A 24,449-nucleotide genomic window follows, 5' to 3' on the forward strand; every position below is an offset into this window, starting at 1 on the left:
TTATGTACTGTCATATTTGTGCGAAGGAGTGTTTTGTTATCATTTGATTGCATTCGGACCCACGGGGCACCGCACTGGTCATGACACCACACTGAGCATATGGATTAAGATGTTACGATACCAGCCGGGCTAATTAAGATGATAAACAAGAGTTGTTGCTTGGCATCTTCCTCCCATGCTTTCCAATCTGTTCATGTAGTGAGAGGAAGAACTTTGGTAATGCAGGAAGAAACACACATTCACAATGACGACCATGATGGAGCATGACTGAGCATGTCATTTTGACAATAATCTATAGCTCTTAATGACTATAATGGCTGTTTTCTTTGATCTCTCTCTCTCACTCATTTTCTACCGCTTATCCGAACTTCTCGTTTCACGGGGAGCCTGTGCTTATCTCGGGCGTCATCGGGCATCAAGGCAGGATACATCCTGGACGGAGTGCCAACCCATCGCAGGGCACACACACAAACTCTCATTCACACACTACGGACAATTTTCCAGAGATGCCAATCAACCTACCATGCATGTCTTTGGACCGGGGGAGGAAACCGGAGTACCCGGAGGAAACCCCCGAGGCACGGGGAGAACATGCAAACTCCACACACACAAGGCGGAGGCGGGAATCGAACCCCCAACCCTGGAGGTGTGAGGCGAACGTGCTAACCACTAAGCCATTGTGTCCCCCTAGTTTTCTTTGATATTTTTAGATTAAATGCAAAAAAAAAAGTTGCTGGAACATCAGCAAATGTGAAATTTGTACTTTTTTCAATGTCGACAAAAGTTTTTATACCATCTGAAAGCAACAACAATCAGCATCCCATATCGAAGTGAGAAAGTCATTCATTCATTCATTCATTTTAACCCAGTACACTGGAGCGGAATGGAAATCGACTTTTTCTGACGTTTTCAGTCAGTGTAAACTTCATTTATCGCTGTGTAGCTGATCCACCTACTGGGTTGTTCTTTGAGGGTGGGAGGAAACCAGAGATTGCAAAAGGAGACCCACACACAGAGGTACAAATCTCTGCCCAAAGACTCAGCTCAGGACCAACCAGGAAGGCAGCAGTGCTTCTTAAGCTAGACACTAAGCCATCATTTTAATATAATATGTGACATGACATATGGCTAAGTTTAGTGACCCGTGCTCAGAATTTGTTCTCTGTGTTTAACTCATCCAAAGTGAACACACACACACACACACCCGGAGCAATGGGCAGCCATTTTATGCTTCCCACCCCCCAGGGAGCAGTTGGGGGGGTTCGGTGCCTTGCTCAAGGGCACCTCAGTCGTGGCCGGCCCGAGACTCAAACCCACAACCTTACGGTTAGGAGTCAGACTCCTTTAGGCCACGACTTCCCTCTGTGATTGAACTCACTGTGATTGAACTCACTGTGATTGAACTCCAATCTCCTTACAGAACAACCCTGAAATAGGCCGCATCCCAAACCGTGTGCAACTGTTCTAAACTGTCGGCTACTCTAATATTAAAAGTCACAGGTGATGATGTCATGAGTTTCACATAGTCTTTAGCATGTTCTTAAAGATAGCTAATTGTTCACTTAACATCAATTTCTCTGTACTGTAGTGTGTAGCTGTAGATTTTTAGAGATTTGACATCATCTTTTACGTTGTATCTTGTATTAGCAGGCTAATAGATATTAACTAAGACTCATGGTCTGTTTTATGAATATTAATGACTGGTAGGATGTGACAGCGAAAGATGACAGTGAGTTCGAGAGGCAGAAAAAAGTCTGCAATACATTACTAGGAATATAATGTAGGCAAGATTTACACTATCATTCAGAAATGCTAGAAAAAAAAACTAATAAGATGTAAAAGACGTCCTGATTTTTTTTTCTTAAATTAATGATTATAGAATGTCAATAAAACGATTGCTTATGCAATAAAAGACACCTCTTTTTTCACTTCTCTCGAAGTTAGTAAGTTTGTGAAGTTACTATGCTAACAATTCGACGCTTTTTTGTAATTGGTTTATGTGGAGTGACGAGGATGGACAGGATTAGGGACGAGCACATCAGAGGGACAGCTCAGGTTGGCTGTTTTAGGGACAAGGACAGAGAGGCTAGATTGAGATGGTTTGGACATGTACAGAGGAGGGAGATGGTTATATTAGAAGAAGGATGTTGGAGATGGAGCTGCCAGGTAAGAGGTCAAACTGAGCATTCGGCTAACAGGTGACCCCTAACAGGAAAAGCCGAAAGTACAAGTAGTATTTTATGAGGAGTATCCACTATACAAGACGTTGTTTTAACTGTTACTATGGAAACAATTACATATCCTATTGAGTGAATTAATATATGCCTTGCTGCTCTTATAGAAAATATAGAAAATCTTAACCATTTTGACCATTCAGAGGTAAGATTTCAGTAGCGCTGTGGAATAAAGACTATAGTAAAGGCTGAAAGAATAGATCCAGGGAAAGAGAACAACAATTCACTCGGTTTACAATTCAGATTGAAAAATAATTTCCACTCTAAACTATCTGTCAGTGTTTCAAAAAGCCAAAATGAGCTTGTTGAGTGGCAAGTTTTGTCAACATCCCATCCACATTCCCTTTTCTTGGTGATTCGCATCTTCTGTTCCAGAGCCTTGCTACTCAAATAATCCTGCTAGCGAGAGAAGTGCATAGCGAAACCCAGCAAACTGAAGACCCTGAACTTGTTAGCGTCTTATCTTCCTCAGTGAGAAAGTCAGCAGGGCAATCTCATAGATCCTTTCTTTCAGGATGGCTGCGCACATTCTTTTTAGTTTTTTTTTAAAGTAATTTTTCCTCTATCTCTCTCTCTCTCTCTCTCTATTCTCTCTATCCTTATGCATAGAGTCAAAGACTGGAATGAAATGGCTAGACAAGAGACAAAAGCATGATTGTGTAGCACAGTCCTGTTGTGTAACAGTTGTGTAATGATGAGGAGGATTTGGAGTTTCAACCTGATGAGACCAAAGTGGCTATGATGAGCAGAGCACTCAGATTAACACATCTAACAATTTTCTGAATTTTACAGTTCAAGTGGTTAATGTGATGAGAACACTGTTGCTAGGCAACTTGAACTTATGGAGTTGTGCATAAGAAAAGAAGGAAAGAAAAATGGAATTTATTATATATATATATATATATATATATATATATATATATATATATATATATATATATATATATATATATATATATATTTATCTCATCTTGTACTCAAGTCCACTGAAAGAACATTATTAATATTATTATTATTATAATTATTATTATTAGTAGTATTATTGTTATTATTATTATTGTTATTATGAATAATAATAATAATAATAATAATAATAATAATAATAATAATAATAACAATTATTATTATTATTTTTTTTTATAAAAATTGCATAATTATTATAAAAATATCAATTATTATTATTATTATTATTAATAATATTAATTTTTAGTGAAGGAAATAATAAAGCTTCCTGTATGTAAATAGAGACAAGGTGTTGCCTGTCAACTAGACAAAACTGATGCATTTCAGACAACACAAAAACTTTCCTTTGATTTCTAGTACACTTTTATTGTATTTGTCAGTTATTTGTATTTACTGTGATTTATTTGTGAATGGTTTTAAACGTTTCTAATTCCACTGGCTTGCTAAAGATGGATCTTAAGTTTTGTGCTTAAACAAAGGAAAATCAAGGGAAGTCACACAAAGACATCAGCGATATTGCTGTTTGCTTGAATCTATTTTCATACAGTAAGTTTTTAAGAAAAGACTCCACACGACTGAATATTTTAGCTTTAGGAAACTTAGCACAAGTGATGAACACGTAATGCTAATTCTTTAATAATGTGATGGTAGGTGACATTGTAAATGGGACAAATCCATCAGAAAGGTCAACATTTACCTCAGATGTGTTGGTAAAATATAAGTAAAAGGCTCAAAAGTACTAAAAATCAGTCTGCAGTTAAACCTGCTAATTAAACTAAACCACAGAGGCTCTGCCTTATTGAAAAAAAAAATAACATTATGACTGTTGCAAGAGTGAATCATTAGTATTAATCCACCTGTTAACGCAAAAAGCAAAGGAGATACGGATTGAGTCGATGTTAAAAACGTCTTTGATTCGCAAGATCTGAGGTGTAAACTGGATCTAAATGGTCACCCGACTCAGTTGATCAAGCTGATTTTGTTTGGTTTTATAGAAGTTCTGAGCATTTAAAGGTGCGAGGTTGATTCTAACTGGTCAGAACAGATCTAACTAGTCAGGCTGGTTCTTACTAGTCAGACTGGTTCTAACTATTCAGACTAGGAGACCATCTAAGGTTAGCATAAGCTGTTTTGTTTAAGCGGAGCAGTTGATGGTTTTCATACAGCTGACAGGATTGTATTTATTTCTTTATTTCTTTCTTTCTTTAACCTTCCGTAATGAAAAAGGAAAAAAAATCAGTTTATGTGGTTATACAGCGCTTTAGCGTAAGTCCATTTGGGTTAATAGGAAACAGATGCTAGTAGCAGGTTGTGACTGTAGCCTAGTGTCAGAACTGCTGATATTTAATATGTTAATGTTTTATCATTTAGAGATTTTGAGAAATTACAATTAGGCTGTACTCTGTAATGGTGACATGTCTGCTGAAAGCATACTGTAATTAACGCTACGTATTCGACAAAGGAGGTTACAGTTGAACTGAACTCTTTTTCTCTCTTTTCAGAGTTGCCTTCTGAGCGGGTGGGCCGTCGGCGCAGCATGCCAGGCACGGCTACCATGGACAAAGCTTCGTCCACGATCGAGGAGGCCTCGTCTGCCGCCATGAGAGTCACGGTAAACCAGAACCGCTGTTTAAACAGAAATAGTATTTTTGTGGTCGGTTTGCATTTTTCACATATAGCGTTTCTTATTTTCTTATTACTTTGCGCTTGTTATCATAGAATTTTTTTTACAAAGCAGGAAATCACAAACTATCTCTTGTAGCACCGAATAGAACGGTGTGTCTTTATTTCTTTATTTTTTTTTTATTGTTTTGTGTCAATGATTTCGTCCTTGTTCATGATGATTACTGGCCCTGGGGGCAGTGCATGTGACTCAGAGGCTAATACCTCACCTGGGTTCACATGAGCGAGCTGCAAGGTTAAACCCTGCAGATGTGGTACGTCAGGATAATGCAGGTGTCATAAAACGCACAAAGCCGGAAAAACAGACGGTCTTCTGCTGCCTTAGCTATACATCCCCCTGCCCTGTAGAGCCTGCAGCTTTGTCCGACGTGTCTCTTCTGCCCTGACCCTGGGACTGCCGACATTCAGGCTATAACCCAGCATCAGCTTGCAACAACCCTGTGGGCAGCCTGAGGGCCAAAAATCATTTGGCTTACTGACAACCTTAAAGGGATCGTGCGATTGAAATTAAATTTGTGTGATAAAATACCTAACAGGAGGAAAAAGGATCCCACAGTTAGAATGACGTAAATCAGTGCAAGTGGGGTTTCATCGGATTACAGTGTGGTATTATATCATTTTATAATGGTAGGCTTATTGCGTTGTTGCCTGATATCGTGGTAATTGTGGTCATATTTCTTATGAGCTCTTTTGGCTTTAGTGTTTGTATATTTCTTGCTTCAAAAAAAAAAATGGCCAACTGGAAATATCTTGAAAACTGATAAATCTACATTTATTTTCATAACAAGATTTTAAGAAACATAATGATCTAAAATTCTACTAATTTACTTATTTCTGCGTTCAATAGGATCTGATAATATTATCAGCTGATTCGTGCATAATATCCAATATGTCTAGATACAACGAATAGTTTTAGAGAACAGGTACAAGTGTTAGGTGTTTAATAAATAAATAAATAAATAAATAAAGCTAAGATAAATAAATAAAAATAAAGAGTAGTGATTTTTCATTCTCATTTCTACAGCAGTAGACGGAAAAAAAACAAAAACACCACTATCGGATGTGTCTGATTAATTTCTCTTATTGAAGAATTTCTTGCAAAATCTGACGCACATCCGTCTGTTTCACTTTCCGTCATCTCTATTAATCTTATTTGTTTTCGTTGTGTGTCGAGTAAAACTCATTTGAACACACCTAGCATCGACCGCAACGCAAAAGAGCACAAAGAAAGAAACAGAGCTGTAGTCTTTAATTTCACACTTCCTGTGACTCATTCATTCGCTTCACACAGATGTTATTCATTTACTGAAGTGAGCAACTTCAATTCCATCCTTTTTCACTATGAGTAAATACTGTATTATCTGTAATTGATGGTCAGATTATTATAAACCTACATTACTGCTGTGTATTATATTCTGAGCAAATTCTAAGCTTGGAAATAAACAAGAAAGCACTTTCTATATATTGGATTTAAAAGGAGCGGTTATTAAATAGATGCGTGGATAAACAAAGATAGAGCGCTGGAGAGGATTATTAAATAACAGCTTTATTAAAAATGCACTTCTAACTCTTACAAAGCACGGTCACTGACATCGACATTGATGTTTAATAAAATTCTCCTTAGAGAAAGCTTCTCCAGTAATGATTACACATTTATTTTGGTTAAATAACAAAATAAAAGGGAAAAAGAAAAAGAAAAAAAAGCTTAGTCGATGGTCTAAATCATGTGAGTGTCAATCATGTGGATCAAATCGAGTGGAAGGATGGATGAAAGAATAAGTAGATAAATGAATGAATTAATGAAAAAAATAAACAAACAAACAAACAAGAAAATGAACATAGCAGAGCTGCATCAGGAAAGCTGTAATGTTTTGGTGGCAGCCATCCTGGGATATTTTATTCCTAATCACAAGAGATTCAGTTCACTTTATTTCTGGAACGTTCCCTTTATTTTTATTCGGGATCAATAAAGTGTCTATCTATCTATCTATCTATCTATCTATCTATCTATCTATCTATCTATCTATCTATCTATCTATCTATCTGTCTGTCTGTCTGTCTGTCTGTCTGTCTGTCTGTCTGTCTGTCTGTCTGTCTGTCTGTCGGTCCATCTATCCGTCTATTTGTCTATATGTCTAAATGTCTATACTGTATGTTTGTCTGTCTATGTATCTGTTTGTCTGTCTATCTATCCATCTATCCATCTATCCGTCTATATGTCTGTCTGTCTATGGTCTGTCTGTCTGTCTATCTATCTATCTATCTATCTATCTATCTATCTATCTATCTATCTATCTATCTATCTATCTATCTATCTATCTATCTTTCTGTCTGTCTGTCTGTCTACCTATCCAGCTATCCGTCTATTTGTCTATATGTCTATACTGTATGTCTGTCTGTCTGTCTGTCTGTCTGTCTGTCTGTCTATCTATCTATCTATCTATCTATCTATCTATCTATCTATCTATCTATCTATCTATCTATCTATCTATCTATCTATCTATCCGTCTATATGTCTGTCTGTCTATGGTCTGTCTATCTATCTATCTATCTATCTATCTATCTATCTATCTATCTATCTATCTATCTATCTATCTATCTATCTATCTATCTATCTATCTTTCTGTCTGTCTGTCTGTCTACCTATCCAGCTATCCGTCTATTTGTCTATATGTCTATACTGTATGTCTGTCTGTCTGTCTGTCTGTCTGTCTGTCTGTCTGTCTATCTATCTATCTATCTATCTATCTATCTATCTATCTATCTATCTATCTTTCTGTCTGTCTATCTATCTATCTATCTATCTATCCATCTATCCGTCTATATGTCTGTCTGTCTATGGTCTGTCTATCTATCTATCTATCTATCTATCTATCTATCTATCTATCTATCTATCTATCTATCTATCTATCTATCTATCTATCTATCTATCTATCTATCTATCTTTCTGTCTGTCTGTCTGTCTACCTATCCAGCTATCCGTCTATTTGTCTATATGTCTATACTGTCTGTCTGTCTGTCTGTCTGTCTGTCTGTCTGTCTGTCTGTCTGTCTGTCTATCTATCTATCTATCTATCTATCTATCTATCTATCTATCTATCTATCTATCTATCTATCTATCCATCTATCCGTCTATATGTCTGTCTGTCTATGGTCTGTCTATCTATCTATCTATCTATCTATCTATCTATCTATCTATCTATCTATCTATCTATCTATCTATCTATCTATCTATCTATCTATCTTTCTGTCTGTCTGTCTGTCTACCTATCCAGCTATCCGTCTATTTGTCTATATGTCTATACTGTATGTCTGTCTGTCTGTCTGTCTGTCTGTCTGTCTGTCTGTCTGTCTGTCTATCTATCTATCTATCTATCTATCTATCTATCTATCTATCTATCTATCTATCTATCTATCTATCTTTCTGTCTGTCTGTCTGTCTACCTATCCAGCTATCCGTCTATTTGTCTATATGTCTATACTGTATGTCTGTCTGTCTGTCTGTCTATCTATCTATCTATCTATCTATCTATCTATCTATCTATCTATCTATCTATCTATCTATCTATCTATCTATCTATCTATCTGTCTATATGTCTGTCTGTCTGTCTGTCTGTCTGTCTGTCTGTCTGTCTATAATGACACTAAGTCATATACAGTATCATATACAAACAAGCACATTAATATAAATTATTACTAGTTACATAGTTCCTACTATGATGTGTGATGTTATACAAAACAATTCATTAGATCATATATATGATCTAATGAACATAATATACTTGATATACATTATATCCTGCACAGTCCCATTCATATAATCTAACAGCCATGTGGTAGAGTACACAGAGTTAACAGTACAGAGTCTTAGCATTATGCCAGAACAAAAACAACCAAAAAAAAAAGCTGTTATATACAGAATACACAAATTCCTATATGTAGAATTGTTTGGATTCAAATTTCCTTGTTCAGATCGTTCATGCTCCATAAAAACAAACATGTATACAAACAAAAGCATTAACTACGTGATGCTGGAATGATCAGACACACTGTACTGTATATGGCTGTTGTGTTAAACTCAAGAAAATTCAACAAATGAAAATACATTTAAAAATTTAACACGGAATCATGTCTATGAAAGTAATTTGTGTTAATAGATTTGTATTATTTCTTTGTTGGGGTTTTTTTGGTGTTGTGCAGATTTTTCTGTGTCTGGGTTTCTGTATATTTGTATTTATTTAATCTGTTCAGAATCTACTGTACAAGTCATGGCCTAATGGTTAGAGAGTCTGACTCGTAATCCTAAGGTTGTGGGTTCGAGTCTCGGGCCGGCCACGACTGAGGTGCCCTTGAGCAAGGCACCGAACCCCCCAACAGCTCCCCGGGCACAGAGCATAAATGGCTTCCCACTGCTTCGGGTGTGTGTTCACGGTGTGTGTGTGTTCACTATTGTGTGTGTGCACTTTGGATGGGTCAAATGCAGAGAACAAATTCTGAGTATGGTTCACTGTACTTAGTTGTATGTCACGTCACTCACTACTATCTACATCAGCGTTCCTAAACACCTGAGCAAATCATTAAAGGATTTCAAGAAATCATTGAAGGCAGCGAATCATTTCTTTTTATAGTGTAGGACTACTGCTGTTAGGGTCTGTCTTTTTCTGTATCAAATAATTAATACGCTCATTAATATTCAGATACATTCGAACATTTCTGGTAAGTACCATTTCAGTGGAACTTTTAAAGAATTTAATGGGCTGAAAGAAAGAGAGAGAGACCGTGTGTGTGTGTGTGTGTGTGTGTGTGTGTGTGTGTGTGTGTGTGTGTGTGTGTGTATGATGGCCACAGCTGGGTGCCCGCCTCTGCTGCCTGCTTTGTCTTGCTGTCGGCAGCACATCCTGCCTTTATGGCCTTCTCTCAGTTGCACCCATCAGGATGGAGAGAAAGCCGGATACTTAATTGTCTGTTACATAAGATGGCTTTCGGACAGAGCGTCCTGCATCACAGCTGGCACCGGTTACCATGCTGACAGTGCAGACAGGTTTGTTTCGTTCCTATATGAATTTCTATACATTTTCAGAGCTTTTTTTTTTGTTTGAGGTATTAAGCACAATAACGCATGACGCTCTTTGATTTCCCTAGACGTCTTGCTAAATGCATTTCTTTTTCAGAGGGATTAAAGCGCCCAAGGAATTTTCACAGTCATTGTGTTTGCTCTTTTCCTGTATTCACAGTCTGCCCTGCCACGTCTGTGCTATTTACCCTGCAGAGGCTCAGGTAAACAAGCAGCCTATTCAACCCCATGCTGCTCCTAATTACACAGCCAAACTAATGGCAGGATCCATTAGGAGACGCCGAGCCGATCGGCCAGTGTGTACTCTATGTAAGCATGCCGGCATGAATACGCCAAGCGCATGCTGATGAGGGATGTGTAGATGTGTGTACTGGGTTCCTGTGGGGCTCTTGGGAAGCCCTGCTGATTCTGTCTGCACACACGACTCACGGTGTTGAGGGACGCGTTAATGGGGCAGGACCTGGAACTTGTAGGAACTCTCGCGGTGTAAGAACACTGCGACGCTTAAACAAGAGAAATTTCGATTCTCAAACGTGTTGAGATGTTCTATTGATGTTAGGAGATGAAGGTTAGTGCTCCCCATTCGCCCCTAAAGTTTCTGAACTTCTATCATGCACTTACTACAGTATCTCTCCCTCTCATTCACACACATGCACACAAACAGATGAGTCCCAAACTGAACCAGACCAGACAGTCTGGCTTCCGGCTGTGGATAATGCTGTTAGATGGATTGTTTCCTCGGTTGCTCCGTCTGATATAGGCTTTTAGCACAGGCGTGCTGTAGATTACAATCTGCTCTAAGCGATATCTGATATGGAATTCTTTTTTCAGCAGCAGGTAGCCACTCTAATTGGTTTAGGGCGATTCTTAGCACTTCTTCCCGGAGCTGTCAGTCACGGAAAAAAACCACTAAGGATAAAGATTAAGGAGGTATTTGAAAGTCTCAGTGTAAGGATCATCTTTCGGTGTTCCTGTCAAATTTTACATTTTAAGTAGAAATCAAACTACAAAGAAGATTGTAAATGCTAGTCTTTTATTCATTCATACCTCGGGTCATGGGGTGTCTCAGGTGTCTTTGGGCATCAAGGCAGGATACACCCTGGATAGACTGCTAACCCATCGCAGGGCACACACACACACACTCTCATTCACTCACACACTCACACACTATGGACAATTTTCCAGAGATGCCAATCAACCTACCATGCATGTCTTTGGACCGGGGGAGGAAACCGGAGTACCCGGAGGAAACCCCCGAGGCACGGGGAGAACATGCAAACTCCACACACACAAGGCAGAGGTGGGAATCGAACCCCCAACCCTGGAGGTGTGAGGCTAACATGCTAACCACTACATTTACATTTACATTTATGGCATTTAGCAGACACCCTTATCCAGAGTGACTTACAACTGAGCAACTGAGGGTTTAGGGCCTTGCTCAGGGGCCCAGCAGTGGCAGCTTGGTGGACCTAAACCACCGTGCCCCCCTGCTAGCCTTTTAGTGGAAATGTACTCACATTTACACAGTACAGCCGACTTTACCTTACATGCTAACGTCTAGCTATCAATTAACAGACATCTGTTTCCTTAAATCTCATTTATATATCGTCTCCATCATTCAACCAATCAATCAATCAGTGAGAAAAAGCTGTACCAGTAAAAGCTGTAATGTTTTGATGTCAGCCATCTTGGAATATTTATTTCCTTAGTACAGGAGATGAAATTCACTTTGGTGACACATACAGTAATCTCCCAACGTTTGAATACAGTGTGTTGAATTTTTACAGCATGAGTTTAAAAGAGAAAGAGAAAAGGTCCTGAAAACAAAAACATATAGACATAACAGTTGTCTTGTCTTGTAGCAACTCCTGTGCTGCTCGGTTATGTCGATAAGGATCCTCTGGGGAATTTGGGAATTTCGATACAGCACTGCATCTTACCAGCTGATTTGATTAAGGAAATGACCTCATTAACAAACAGTGCAGTCTTTTTGTGCCGTAATGGTACGTGTCTATAGACAATGCAACCTTCGTTAGACCACAGCAAGTCTCTGTGGCTCTTCTATAGCACCTAAACAGCCTTAAAAGCCTTATAGATCAGAGTACATAAGCAGTACCAAGAGGCAGAACACTGTGTGCCCTCAGTGCTATTACTATTTGGAATAAAGTACATGCTTGAAGTGCTTGAGTGAGTATTGGACGACATGCAGCTCTGGCTCTGTCCCAAATGGAGCTCTGCACTTCGGTAATGTTTCTTTAAGGTGTCGTCGTATCGTACCGTACATTTTGGACACATTCCAAGACCGGGATGTTCCCGGCTATTGTCTTCAGCAATGTGATGGCTTTATAATGATACCGGCAGACAGTTGAGAATTTAGTCGTTACTTATTCAGACACTTGTGCAGGTGCATCGCAGTGAACAATAAAACGTAAATCATTTCTGGTTCTGTATTCCAGAATAAAACGGTTGTTTCATCAGTCTCTCAGCCAAAACAGAAACAGCACAATATCACCCTGATACAAATGTATGAACGAATGTCAGAATAGTGCTTTGTCATCAGTAAATTCAAGTCAAATGCCTGGAAAGCCTGCTGAAATTACTTACTTAACTATATCTAAGATTTTTCTTAGGTTGTTTTGTTTTATCGTAACCCAAAAACCCTTCGTTCTTAGCCCTTCCTCCCTGACAGGCATCCAAGACGAATAGAGAAACGTTGAAGGGAGGTTTGGAAGTGTTTTAGCGTTTTGAATCGTGCTGATGTGAAATAGATTAGAAGGTGAAACGTACAACATTCACCCTGCGATATCATGTAAAGAAGCTTAATAAGTAGTAATAAGAATAAGAAGTGCAGGGAGGTACGGTGGCTTAGTGGTTAGCAAGTTCACCTCACACCTCCACGGTTGGGGGTTTGATTCCCGCCTCCACCTTGTGTGTGTGAAGTTCGCATGTTCTCCTCGTGCCTCGGGGGTTTCCTCCGAGTACTCCGGTTTCCTCCCCCGGTCCAAAGACATGCATGGTAGGTTGATTGGCAGCTCTGGAAAATTGTCCATAGTGTGTGTGTGTACCCTGCGATGGGTTGGCACTCCATCCACGGTATATCCTGCCTTGATCCCCGTGACCCGAGAAGTTCGGATAAAGCGGTAGAAAATGAATGAATAAGAAGTGCAGTGCTGGTTCAGGCGGTTAAGGCTCTGGGTTGTTGATCAGAGGATCAGGGTTCAAGCCCCAGCACTGCCAAGCTGCCACCGGCCCTTAACCCTCACTACTCCAGGGGCGCTGTATTGTGTCTGACCCTGCGCTCTGACCCCAACCTCCAAAAGTTTGGATATGTGAGGAAATAATTTCACTGAGCCAAAATAAAGTCTTCTTTTCTTTTCTGTAATGATTATGTTTATCTTATTGAATACAGCTGAGTAATTGAGTTTTAAGGACCTTGCTCAGGATCCCAGAAGTGGCAACTTGGTTTGACCTGGGATTTAAACTCACAACCTTTAGCCCAACACCTTAACCACATCCTACACAAATAATGAAAGTTTCAAGTGTATCAGCGAAAAATGCCATTCTGTGCTGTTTTTGGAACCTACACGATATTCAGCAGGTGCTTTGTTATGGCTGATCGATGTAGATATGTATATACTGTATATAATGTATATCTTCTTCATAATTCATTATTAACACTCCTCTGATGCACGTTACCTCAGTATTACATGTATAGAGGAAGCATTCTTCTGAACCTGAAGACTTTTTAATCCGAAACCTGTAGCGTTTTGTGAACAGGGCATCCGTCTAGTTTCAGATCGGTGTAAAGATTATAGAGAGAGAGAGAGAGAAGATAAGACAAGAGAAAGGAGCGAAAGTAAGAAGAATGTAAGAAAAAGGCAGGCTCAGCAGGTCGGCATGAGAGGAATTTGGCACATAGACACAATTGAGCTGAAAGTATGTAGCGAGCTGGAGGCTGAGCTTTAGACAGGCAGGGGGGTGGGGGGTGACGGCATAACTGAAATCTCTTTATTTTTTTCCCTTCACACAATCTTGAACATTTATTATTTTTTTTACAATATTCTGTTCAATAGTTGTTTAAAGCCGTTTTGCAGCAACACGCTAAAACGTTTGTTCTACGTCACGTGCTTTCATTTCGCTCGTGTGGTAAGATGGATTAGTTACATGGATGCGGCACCGTAGTGTAACGTCTTCTCACTCACCACCTGCAGATACTCATTACAGAAACGACTCATCATCAAAATATCCGACTGACTCCTTAATTGATATTAGCGCCCGGAGGTTACGCGGCAAATGTCGTGGTATTCAAACCGCTCTGAGGAGAGGTTACACTCCGATAAAGTATCACATGTAGCTCTGAGCTTTGCCTCTGTGCCTCTTCATCATATCATCTCATTGCTCCTGACAGGGTAATAATATGCCACCTTACAGTGGCAAAGTTTGGAAAGAAGGATACAAATAGAAGGTTTGACATTTACGACAAAATTTCAGGTGATTAAGAGTTCATATTCGTCAAACCCCCGGATCTCCAGAAGCTGTCATTAAACCTTCCCAGACGTGATGGTATGGTATTATATGATCTGGGAGGAAACAGGACATCACTTAAATAGTATAGCATTAACAAAATTCTATTAATATGACAAACTTTCACTGAAATATTTCACTAATATCGTTAAAAAACGTACAAATCCCATAACGAAATAATCCGTTTCTTCGGGTTGTGGAGCTTTTTGTGGGGAAAAATGATTTTGCTGTGGCTTATTTTTTGTGCTTTTTTGCTGATAACCTTTGAATCTTCTCAAGTTTGTATATTTTTCTCAGTAAAGCGGTAAAATATTTAGGCTAGATAGGCTAACACACGTCTAGTCGTGCTACACTTCTAGAATAAACATGAGTAAATCGTATAACCTCAAACATATTAATGTAGTATTCGTGTAATGGAAGAGATTTATGGTACAAACAAACTTATAACAAACACACAAAGAAGTACACTAAGTATCAAAAGCATGGAGTAAAGTAACAGTAAAATCTATTACATGTTTGGTTTGTAATTAAACAAACACACATACTAAAGGATCGTGGTACAAAAATCACGCATCAGTCAAGCAGTAAATTCCTCAATTTACAAAAGTGTTGCAGGTTAAACATTTGTCCATATTAATCAGATGGAATACGAAACAAAAATGACCAGTTTTTGGGACGTTTCCTTAACAAAAACACATCAAGATGAAAAACCTGAACTCCTTAATTAAAATTCAACTTCGAAAAAGTAATAAGAGTAGATAAATCGACTGTATGAGGAAATGTTTAATTACTTCTTAAAATGAAAATGAAAAATGTAATATTAAAATTAATTTAATTAATAATTCTATTAAATAAATAATAAATAAATAGTTAGATAGATAAATAAATATCGATTAGTTATAATTAAAAACAAATAGTATTTATGTATTTATTTATTTATTTTATCTATCAGAAGCAGTCATTAGATCACTAATCTGTAGGCTGTAACTGAACAGAGGAGCATTCTGGGATTGATTGTGGTTACAGACCTACAAGTCAGACAGTCTGAAAGCTGCTGTGTTCTCAGACAATGTTAAACTATATGTCTGTGACAGGAGTAAAGAGTTCTACAGTGAGGAGTGAAGAATAAAAAGCCTGAAATCTGAAGTTTCTGTGACAAATATCTATCCATCCATCCATCCATCCATCCATCCATCCATCCATCCATCCATCCATCCATTCATCCATCCATTTATCCATCCATCCATCCTTCCATCAATCAATCCATCCATCCATCCATCCATCCATCCATCCATCCATTCATCCTTCCATCCATCCATCCATCCATCCATCCATCCATCCATCCATCCATACATCTATCCATCCATCCTTCCATCAATCAATCCATCCATCCATTCATCCATCCATCCATCCATCCTTCCATCCATCCATCCATCCATCCATTCCAATACATTCATCTATCCATACATCCATTTATCCATCCATCCTTCCATCAATCAATCCATCCATTCATCCTTTTATCCATCCATCCATCCATCCATCCATCCATCTATCCATCCATCCTTCCATCAATCAATCCATCCATCCATTCATCCATCCATCCTTCCATCCATCCATCCATCCATCCATCCATCCATTCATCCATCCATCCATCCATCCATCCATCCATCCATCCCAAATGATGATGAGGTTCCCTTTTGAGTCCGGTTCCTCTCAGGGTTTCTTCCTCCTCCATCTAAGGGAGTTTATCCTCACGACAGTCACTTCAGTCACCTCAGGCTTGTTCATTAGGGATAAATACAAACACATTTAAATAGAAGTCTAGTATAATGTCCAAATTGCCCAACCCCAGAGGTGTGACGTAAATGTGCACTAAGCCACATTAACCCCCATCTGTGACAAAGCTGTTAATATCAATCAAATCAATAATAACTGATTTATTAGCAAATTATATGGTTTTTATTTTTTTACAACAATCCACTAATTTCACTGGATGAGAATGCCCCATTTGTATTTTATCTATTTTTACCACATTATGTTGTCTCTCTGTGTTCTTAACAGTCCTAACAGAAATACAACAGTCCCACTGAAACAGTTTGAGTTACAGTAGAGTTAGCGTAACGACGAATAAAGCGAGCGATCCACTTTTCAGCGCTATGACTTCCGGCATATTAACAGGAAGATAGGACGCCATTTTCCCATAATGCACCTTAAACATGAACATATATATATAATTGACAAACTATAAAAATATCTGTTTAATGTGCCCACAATGCGGGGGCACGGTGGTTTAGTGGTTAGCACGTTCGCCCTCACACCTCAAGGTTTGGGGGTTCGATTCCCGCCTCTGCCTTGTGTGTGTGGAGTTTGCATGTTCTCCCCGTGCCTCAGGGGTTTCCTCCGGGTACTCCGGTTTCCTCCCCCGGTCCTAAGACATGCATGGTAGGTTGATTGGCATCTCTGGAATATTGTCCGTAGTGTGTGAGTGTGTGAGTGAATGAGAGTGTGTGTGTGTCCTGCGATGGGTTGGCACTCCGTCAAGGGTGTATCCATGCCTGAGATAGGCAGAGGCTCCCCGTGACCCGAGCTAGTTCGGATAAGCGGTAGAAAATGAGTGAGAGAGTGAGAGTGTCCACAATGTCACTATTTCTTCTTCTATTTCTTCTACTATTACTTCTAAAAGCAGTACTTTGTGTGGTTATGTGGAAGAATTATTGAATTACCTACAACATTCCTGCCTAGAACCGAATCCTTTTCTGTCTTCGTAACGTCTTTGTTTGTCTCTGTTTGCTCACAAAGCAGTGATTGTGTAACGACACTCATTTAGAGGGTTTGTTAAAGCTAATTATTTATTCATTTCCTCTGATTCTATAGACACACCCAGTAATTATCTCAGTCACTAATTGTATCTCTGGTCCCGTGTCCTTAATATAACGTGCAGCTCCGTTTCTGGCCGGTTCTCCTTTAAATTCATGTCGAAAGACATTTTGGTGGTTCATGTGTGTATATAAATATATATCTGTATTTAATCCCGTCTGCATTTGTGAATCTGCACTTCACTTCTCTTTTTGCCAACCAGTGCACCGGTATTTTTTATTATTTTTTTTCCCTCCACATCTCTGTCCTTCCATGCCAACCCACAGTTTCCATGGTAACACCGACTTTGAGGGGCGTCTCACATCAGCAGCCTGAGCAGATGTGTGTGTGTGTGTGTGTGTGTGTGTGTGTGTGTGTGTGTGTGTGTGTGTAGCTCAGTCTGCACGGTAACCCACCTCTCTTCCAGACGCCACGGATGAGAGGAAAGATTTCGATAGAGGAAAGAGAGGGAGGAGAAAGAAGATTTATTCACAGATGTGGTTGTCAGTGTATTGTGTGTGTGTGTGTGTGTGTGTGTGTGTGTGTGGTTTTGTTCATTTTTTGTTGAAGAACACATGAGCTGAGTGTTTGCGTTTCTCTACCACTTCCTGTCCAGGGTTTTCTGAGCCGAAGGTTGAAAGGCTCCATCAAACGCACCAAGAGCCAACCCAAGCTCGACCGCAACAGCAGCATCAGGAACATCCTCCCGGCCTTCAAGAACGCCGACAATGACAGGTAACACACACACACTCACACACACACACACACACACACACACACATTTCTCTCTTTTGAATGCTGGCTTGTGTGCATTCATTCAGCGCTGCGCTGTATTTAATAGCTGCATAAAGAAGTCAGCATTTTGTTAGGACGGCGCAATTAAGCATCACCGCCAGATGTTCATGCATCTCTCTGTCTCATGTAATTTAATATGGATTTTTTCCCCCGAATCATTCACAAATCCTGACACGTTGAATTGCCCTGGAAGAGCATGTCATTAAAAATTCAAATGATCGAGCTACCTTTGAAGTACTTCTGTTCCTGTTATTCAAAAAAATGTTAGTAATAAAAAACTGACATTGGGTTAATTCACGTTTATTAAAAAGTTTCTTCCGCTTGTTGCGGCTCGTCGTTTTTTTTGTTTTTTTTTCCTGTGCCGTGTCGATATAATCCTCCACATTAGGCCCAAAACATTGAGCATCTTTTAGACTGCTGTTAGCAATCTTTAGAAGGACTTATTATAGTAATAAACCCTTTGAGTCATCTCTTGTAGATGAATTGAGCTCTGCGTGTGTGTGTGTGTGTGAGAGAGAGAGAGAGAGAGAGAGAGAGAGAGAGAGAGAGAGAGAGAGAGAGAGAAAGAGAGAGAGAAGGGAATTGGATTGCTCTGAGGATGAATGGTCCAGCTGCAGTCTAATTTGTGTGAGATAGCCTGTGAAATATATCTATTCCTTCTCAACTGTACAGAAGAGCTTTGGAGCAGAGTTGCCACACGCTGGATTTCTCATCGTACAGGTTCCGTAGCATGCGCCGTAGCCCATAAGACGCTGGATTGGATATAAAACCTGGATATTTCTGACATTATAGTCATGATGTGTTTTTTAATACTGTAGGTAGAACGGATTCGACGTTATTGACCACGTCGCTGATCCGGAAACCTATTCAAAAGTAACTAAGGAAGAATATTACAATGATGTTTAATAAAGTATTTAAAGGTGTCTAAGTGGCTTAGGGTGTACGCCTTTGTCAGCACAGTGAAATTCTTATCTCTGTATATCCAAGCTTGTTATGAAGTTGGGGTCAGAGCACAGGGTCAAGGGCAATACGGTGGTGCTGGGGCTTAAACCCCTGACCTTCTGATCAGTAAAACAGCACCGTAACTGTTGAGAAACCACATCTCTAAATGCTGTCTCGAGTCAGCTAGGAGAAGAGGTGGGTCAACGCTTAAGGCTGCCGCTGTCGGGCTCTTGAGTAAGGCCCTTAACCCTCTCTCCTCCGGGATGGTGTCACTACATTCAGCGTCACTAATGACTTTGTAAACTAAACTAGCGTCATAACGTTTGGTCAGCTTGGGAGTGTGAAAGTGCAATAACACAAAGTAAACATAAACAAATACAATACAATAAATGAATGAATTAATGCTTCATGCTAATGCTGTATTTGGCTAAACTTTGGCTTAAAGTGGGAACTCGGAATACAGAATGACTTTGTTTTTTAACCTCTACACTAAAACAAGTGATATGTATTTACATCAACAAAATCACAAACTAGTCTGCGTTCTAAATGTAACAAACTATTATCTCTGTATGATAACCCATCTAAAGTAACTTCATGTCAATAAAATACGTAATATGTAAAGCAATCTAAGGTTGCCTCCTTTCTTTGACGTCGTATTAGTCAGAGATTGGAAATTACAAGCCACTACCTATGTATTATTAATAGGATTAAATTTAATATGAATATAATATAACTGCGTGTACAAAGCAGGAGAGTTCCACGTTTTCTGTTAGTGTTTCTGAAAAAAATTCAGGAAAGATTATTCGTCTGTTATTTGTATACGGTCTGATTAATCCACATTGAAAACGGTTTGTCCATCAGCGAGGTCATGTTCCTCGTCCGATGAGTGTCGTGCAGCAGGTCACGTGCCTCCTTATTCGGAGGCACGTGACCTAGTTACATTAGAATCGATAAGGATCATATTATGATGAAATATTATAGAGAAAATATAAAAACATCATTTTGTCAGTTCTCAGGAAGCTTAAAAAAAAAGCACAGAGTAGAAATCTGGGGCACCGGGGTAACAAAATGATCCAATTCTGTGTGAAATAATGGTTTCATTTATGTACTTTTCCCAGTTAGACCAAAGCCTGACATGTTCATAATTAACAATGTAGATATGCTTAAAATCAACTATATAAAAAAAAAGATTCTCCAAAACATCTAGCCTAGAAGAAGCCTTTATTATCGTCACATATACATTACAGCACAACGGAATTCTTTTCTTCACATACCCCAACCAAGGAGGTTGGGGTCAGAGTGTAGGGGCAGCTATGAAACAGCACCCCTGGAGCAGGGAGGGTTGAGGGCCTTGCTCAAAGGCCAAACAGTTTTCAGCCTGGCAGTACTGGGGCTTGAACCCCGATCCTCCGGTCAACAACCCAGAGCCTTAACCACTTGAGCCTCATATACCATCTATATATCTAGAAAACATATACTCATTCATACAGTCATTCATCTCCAGTAAGCTTTTTATACACCCTGGATGAGATATCAGTCTATCATCGGACACATATTCACACACCCATTCACAACTAGGGGCAATTTTGAGCAGTCAGCGTTCCTTATAGCCTTACCACCCTGAGAATGCCTGATCTTGGAAGCTAAGCAGGGCCAGGTACAGTATGGTTAGTACATGGATAGGAGACCGTCTGGGAATACCAAGTGCTGTGAGATCTAGGGGCAGTGGTGGCTCAAGTGGTTAAGGCTCTGGGTTGTTGATATGAAGTTTGGGGTTCCAGCACACAAGCTGCCACTGTTGGGCCCTTGAGCATGGCCCTTAACCCTCACTGCTCCAGTGGTGCTGTATCCTGTTTGACCCTGTGCTCTGACCCCAACCTTCAAAATTCAGAGACGCAAAGAAAGTATCTCACTTTGCTGTAATGTATATGTGACTAATAAAGGCTTCTTTTATACTCTATAAATGTCTAGAACCGTAAGGTTTAGAAAACTGAGGGGGAAAAAAACGTTTCACTGAGTAAAAAATTCCTAGATATATTCCCATAATACTTCCTTTTGTCAGTGTTGTTAATCATTATGATTATGATTGACGCAATGAGCTTTAGACTTGAACTTTAAAATAAATGCTACACAACTTGCGGTGTATCAGATTCATACGAGGAGCTTGTAAAAGCGTGAAGATCAACGTGAAGATCCGGTTTCAAAGGTGTAGTCGAGTGCAGTGCAGTGGAGCATTAAGTAATCACTAGTCTACTGTGCAGTAGGGTTTGGAATCAGATCAACAAACACACAGCTGATCTGAACGCCTGAAGACGCTCACATTTGTTCAGTGCAACAGCGTCGCGTAATTCACTATTCCACCTCACACGTCATGTCCGGCTACGTGCACTGTGCAGATGGTCCGAAAGTCTACCGCGGATGTTTTTCCAGAGTGAAGTCTACTAGAATTATGATAGTTTTGTTTTTTGCATTCTCTGTAAATGTGGATGTGGAGTTAAGGGTAATCTTTTGCACAGAAAAGTTTCATACAATATTTACATTCCAGACATATGGTACACAATCAAGACTGATACGACTCTTAATTCATTTTGTTGTCTCTCGTGTCATCTTATTGCTTGTCACAGTGGCTTAGTAGGTTTGATTCTCACCTCCACCCTGTTCGTGGAGTTTGCATGTTCTCTTTATGCGTTAGGGATTTCCTTAGGATATTATACGGTAATCCCTCGCCACTTCGCGGTTCAAGTTTCGCCGTTCAAGTTTCCCGGCCTCAGTGCATCGCTGATTTTTAAAAAATATTCATCGAAAAATACGAATAAAAACGGTTTCCCAGGATGCCAGACAAAGAGAGAAACCCTCTCAGAGGCTTTGTACATACCCACGGGCACTCAGACAAGGCACATGATTGGTTCCTGGCGCGAGATCTGAGCTGATTGGCTGCGCATCATCGCATCCTCTCCCAGCTTCTTCCCTTGTTGTATCTCGCCACTCTCGTTCACGCTGTCAATTGTGTCTCGCGTATTGTGTTTGAAATTAACTTTTCGTTAAGCCCTTACGATGCCTCCTAAGCGCCGTGCCCCTGCGAAAGATGCCTCTAGTGAGCCCAAGAGGAAGAGGAAGATGATGACCATCAGTGAAAAGGTCAACCGCGAGGTGACCGAGGGAATACTGTAATTTCCTCTCACAATCTTAAAACATCTGAAAAAATGATCTGTACTATGTGTGTGAATGGCTGCGAGTGTGATTGTGCCCTGTGGTGGGTTGGCACCTTGTCCACGGTGTCCCTGTTGAGAGACTCCAGGTTCCCAGTGACCCTGTGTAGGATCAACACTACAGTACATAAAGTGTGTGTGGATGTGTGTGAGTGTGTGTGTGTGAGATGATGCTTTATGCTAACCGTATAAATCTAACTCCGTCGAATGAGCTTCAAGTACAAAGTTATGTAGAAATAGTGATCATCAATAGATTATCCATCATTTCCTGATCGGTGCAAATATCTTCTCTTAATCCAACTGGACAGGACACTGAAATGCTGATTGAAATGTTTTCATGTAGACTGGAATGAGCGCCCAGTGTGTGTGTGTGTGTGTGTGTGTGTGTGTGTGTGTGTGTGTGTGTTAATAAGTGTTAATAAGTCCTGGAGTATAACTTTTGTTTAGTGCTAGATATTTAGATAGTCATTCTTTTATGCTCTGCTCTGTGTGTGTGTGTGTGTGATGTGTGTGTGTGTGTGGGTCGGGGGTTGAGTGAGTGACAGAGACACGCGCTCTTGCCTTTTCATTTCAAACACCGAACGCTCGGCAGAGACGCAGTGGGAGATGCTGAGAGATGCGTCTCTTATAAAGATTTGTTAGATCTCATCTGTTTTTATATGAATAGTAATGACAGGAGGCTTGTCACTGTCATGGAGGAAGTGTGTCAGCTTTCAGGGGAACCGAGAGAGAACAGAGGTCTCAGTTTGGCTGCATGGAGGAGAGAATGCTAACGTGTCCTGAGATTTCGTCCCTCATTACAACTGGACAGCATGTGTGTGTTTGTTGTGTGTCTGTTGGCAGATTTGTACTATTGATATGTGATATGTGATATATGTGGTGTTACCAGACATTGTATTGCTGTTTCTCTCTTTCAAGCACACACAGTGTAGTCTGTAGGACATGTCAAGGCTGTGTGTGTATGTGTGTGTGTGTGTGTGTGTGTGTGTGTGTGTGTGTGTGTGTGTATGTGTGTGTTGCCACATATTTCTAGCTAACATGCTGTGTTTGGACTGAGCCGTGTTCAGGTGTGTGTGTGTGTGTGTGTGTGTGTGTGTGTGTGTGTGTGTGTGTGTGTGTGTGTGTGTGATATACTGACACGTGTCCCTTTTCGGGGCAGAGACATGACACCACCTTTATGTTTGACACCATTAACTGACTGATACATGAGCCGGCTTAACGCTTTCACACATCATGTCCTCACTCTTGAACCCTTGGTGGTGTGCGACTATTGTTGCACAAATTTCTCTATGCTTTTAATTTAGAAAATTATATTTGAGATCATTTACAGGTCTGTCAAGTGTCACGCATTGAGAGTGACAGTCACTCAATTCGGTCTTTTGTCACACTCTCCCGCCACACATCGTATTTCTCACGCAGAAAAACTATTACTATTAGAAAAACTAACTTTTGACTATCTGTCATATATTTAATAAGCCGCAGCACCCAAAATGTATCAGTCCGCACCGCTCAGTCGAGCCTGACACTTATCAGCCAATCAAAACAAAGAGGCTACACAATAGCCAATCAGAAAATAGCACTATCTGGGTAAGATTTAACACAACAACCAATGAAAAAAAAAACATTCATTAGCGAGGGTATTTTCGATGGTTTGTTTCGATTTGAACAAAACCTCAAAACGAAACAATCATGACATTAAAAATGGCGGGACTTGAGCTGAACTGTTTTAAATGGGAGCAACGGGGGACACAAAATGACCCGACAAACCATTTCCGACATAATCTACGAAAATTGTCCCGAAGTTTCCAGAGCAGCTGTCTGAAATTTTAACATCCTTACCGATCCAAATGCTAAAATCTTCATATTATATGATATAATCTTCATAACAGTAGGTAGGTACTAGGATGGTACCTATCATCAAAGTAACATCTACATGAAACCAGGAACCAAGGATTCCCAGCAGAACTTTGTCCAGAGCATAACACTGCTTATTGCCTTCTAACCACAGTTTATCCTGGTGCTCCGTCTTCCTCAGGTTAGCAACACACACAAGGCCATCTACATGATGTTAAAGAAAAACAAGTTAAAGGTGGGGTCTCCGATTTTTGAAAGCCAATGTTGACATATAAAATCACCAAAACAAACACGCCCCTAACCCAGATGGGTCCC

The 24,449-nt window shown here is 39.8% G+C and overlaps 1 protein-coding gene across 3 annotated transcripts in view; it reads left to right on the forward strand.

The window, feature by feature from the left end:
- dab2ipa (DAB2 interacting protein a) overlaps positions 1–24,449 on the forward strand; it is a 119,218-nt gene that overhangs the window by 37,167 nt on the left and 57,602 nt on the right. For 2 of the 3 annotated variants that reach the window (XM_047799982.1, XM_047799981.1), the window contains exons 2-3: positions 4,700–4,809; positions 17,951–18,069. In XM_047799982.1, the coding sequence (XP_047655938.1) occupies positions 4,700–4,809; positions 17,951–18,069 (229 nt within the window). Of the gene's footprint in view, positions 1–4,699; positions 4,810–17,708; positions 17,838–17,950; positions 18,070–24,449 lie in introns of those variants that run through there. The other variant, XM_027133165.2, reaches the window with a different exon arrangement.

Source organism: Tachysurus fulvidraco, chromosome 14 (assembly GCF_022655615.1).
Source record: "Tachysurus fulvidraco isolate hzauxx_2018 chromosome 14, HZAU_PFXX_2.0, whole genome shotgun sequence".
Classification (NCBI taxonomy): domain Eukaryota; kingdom Metazoa; phylum Chordata; class Actinopteri; order Siluriformes; family Bagridae; genus Tachysurus; species Tachysurus fulvidraco.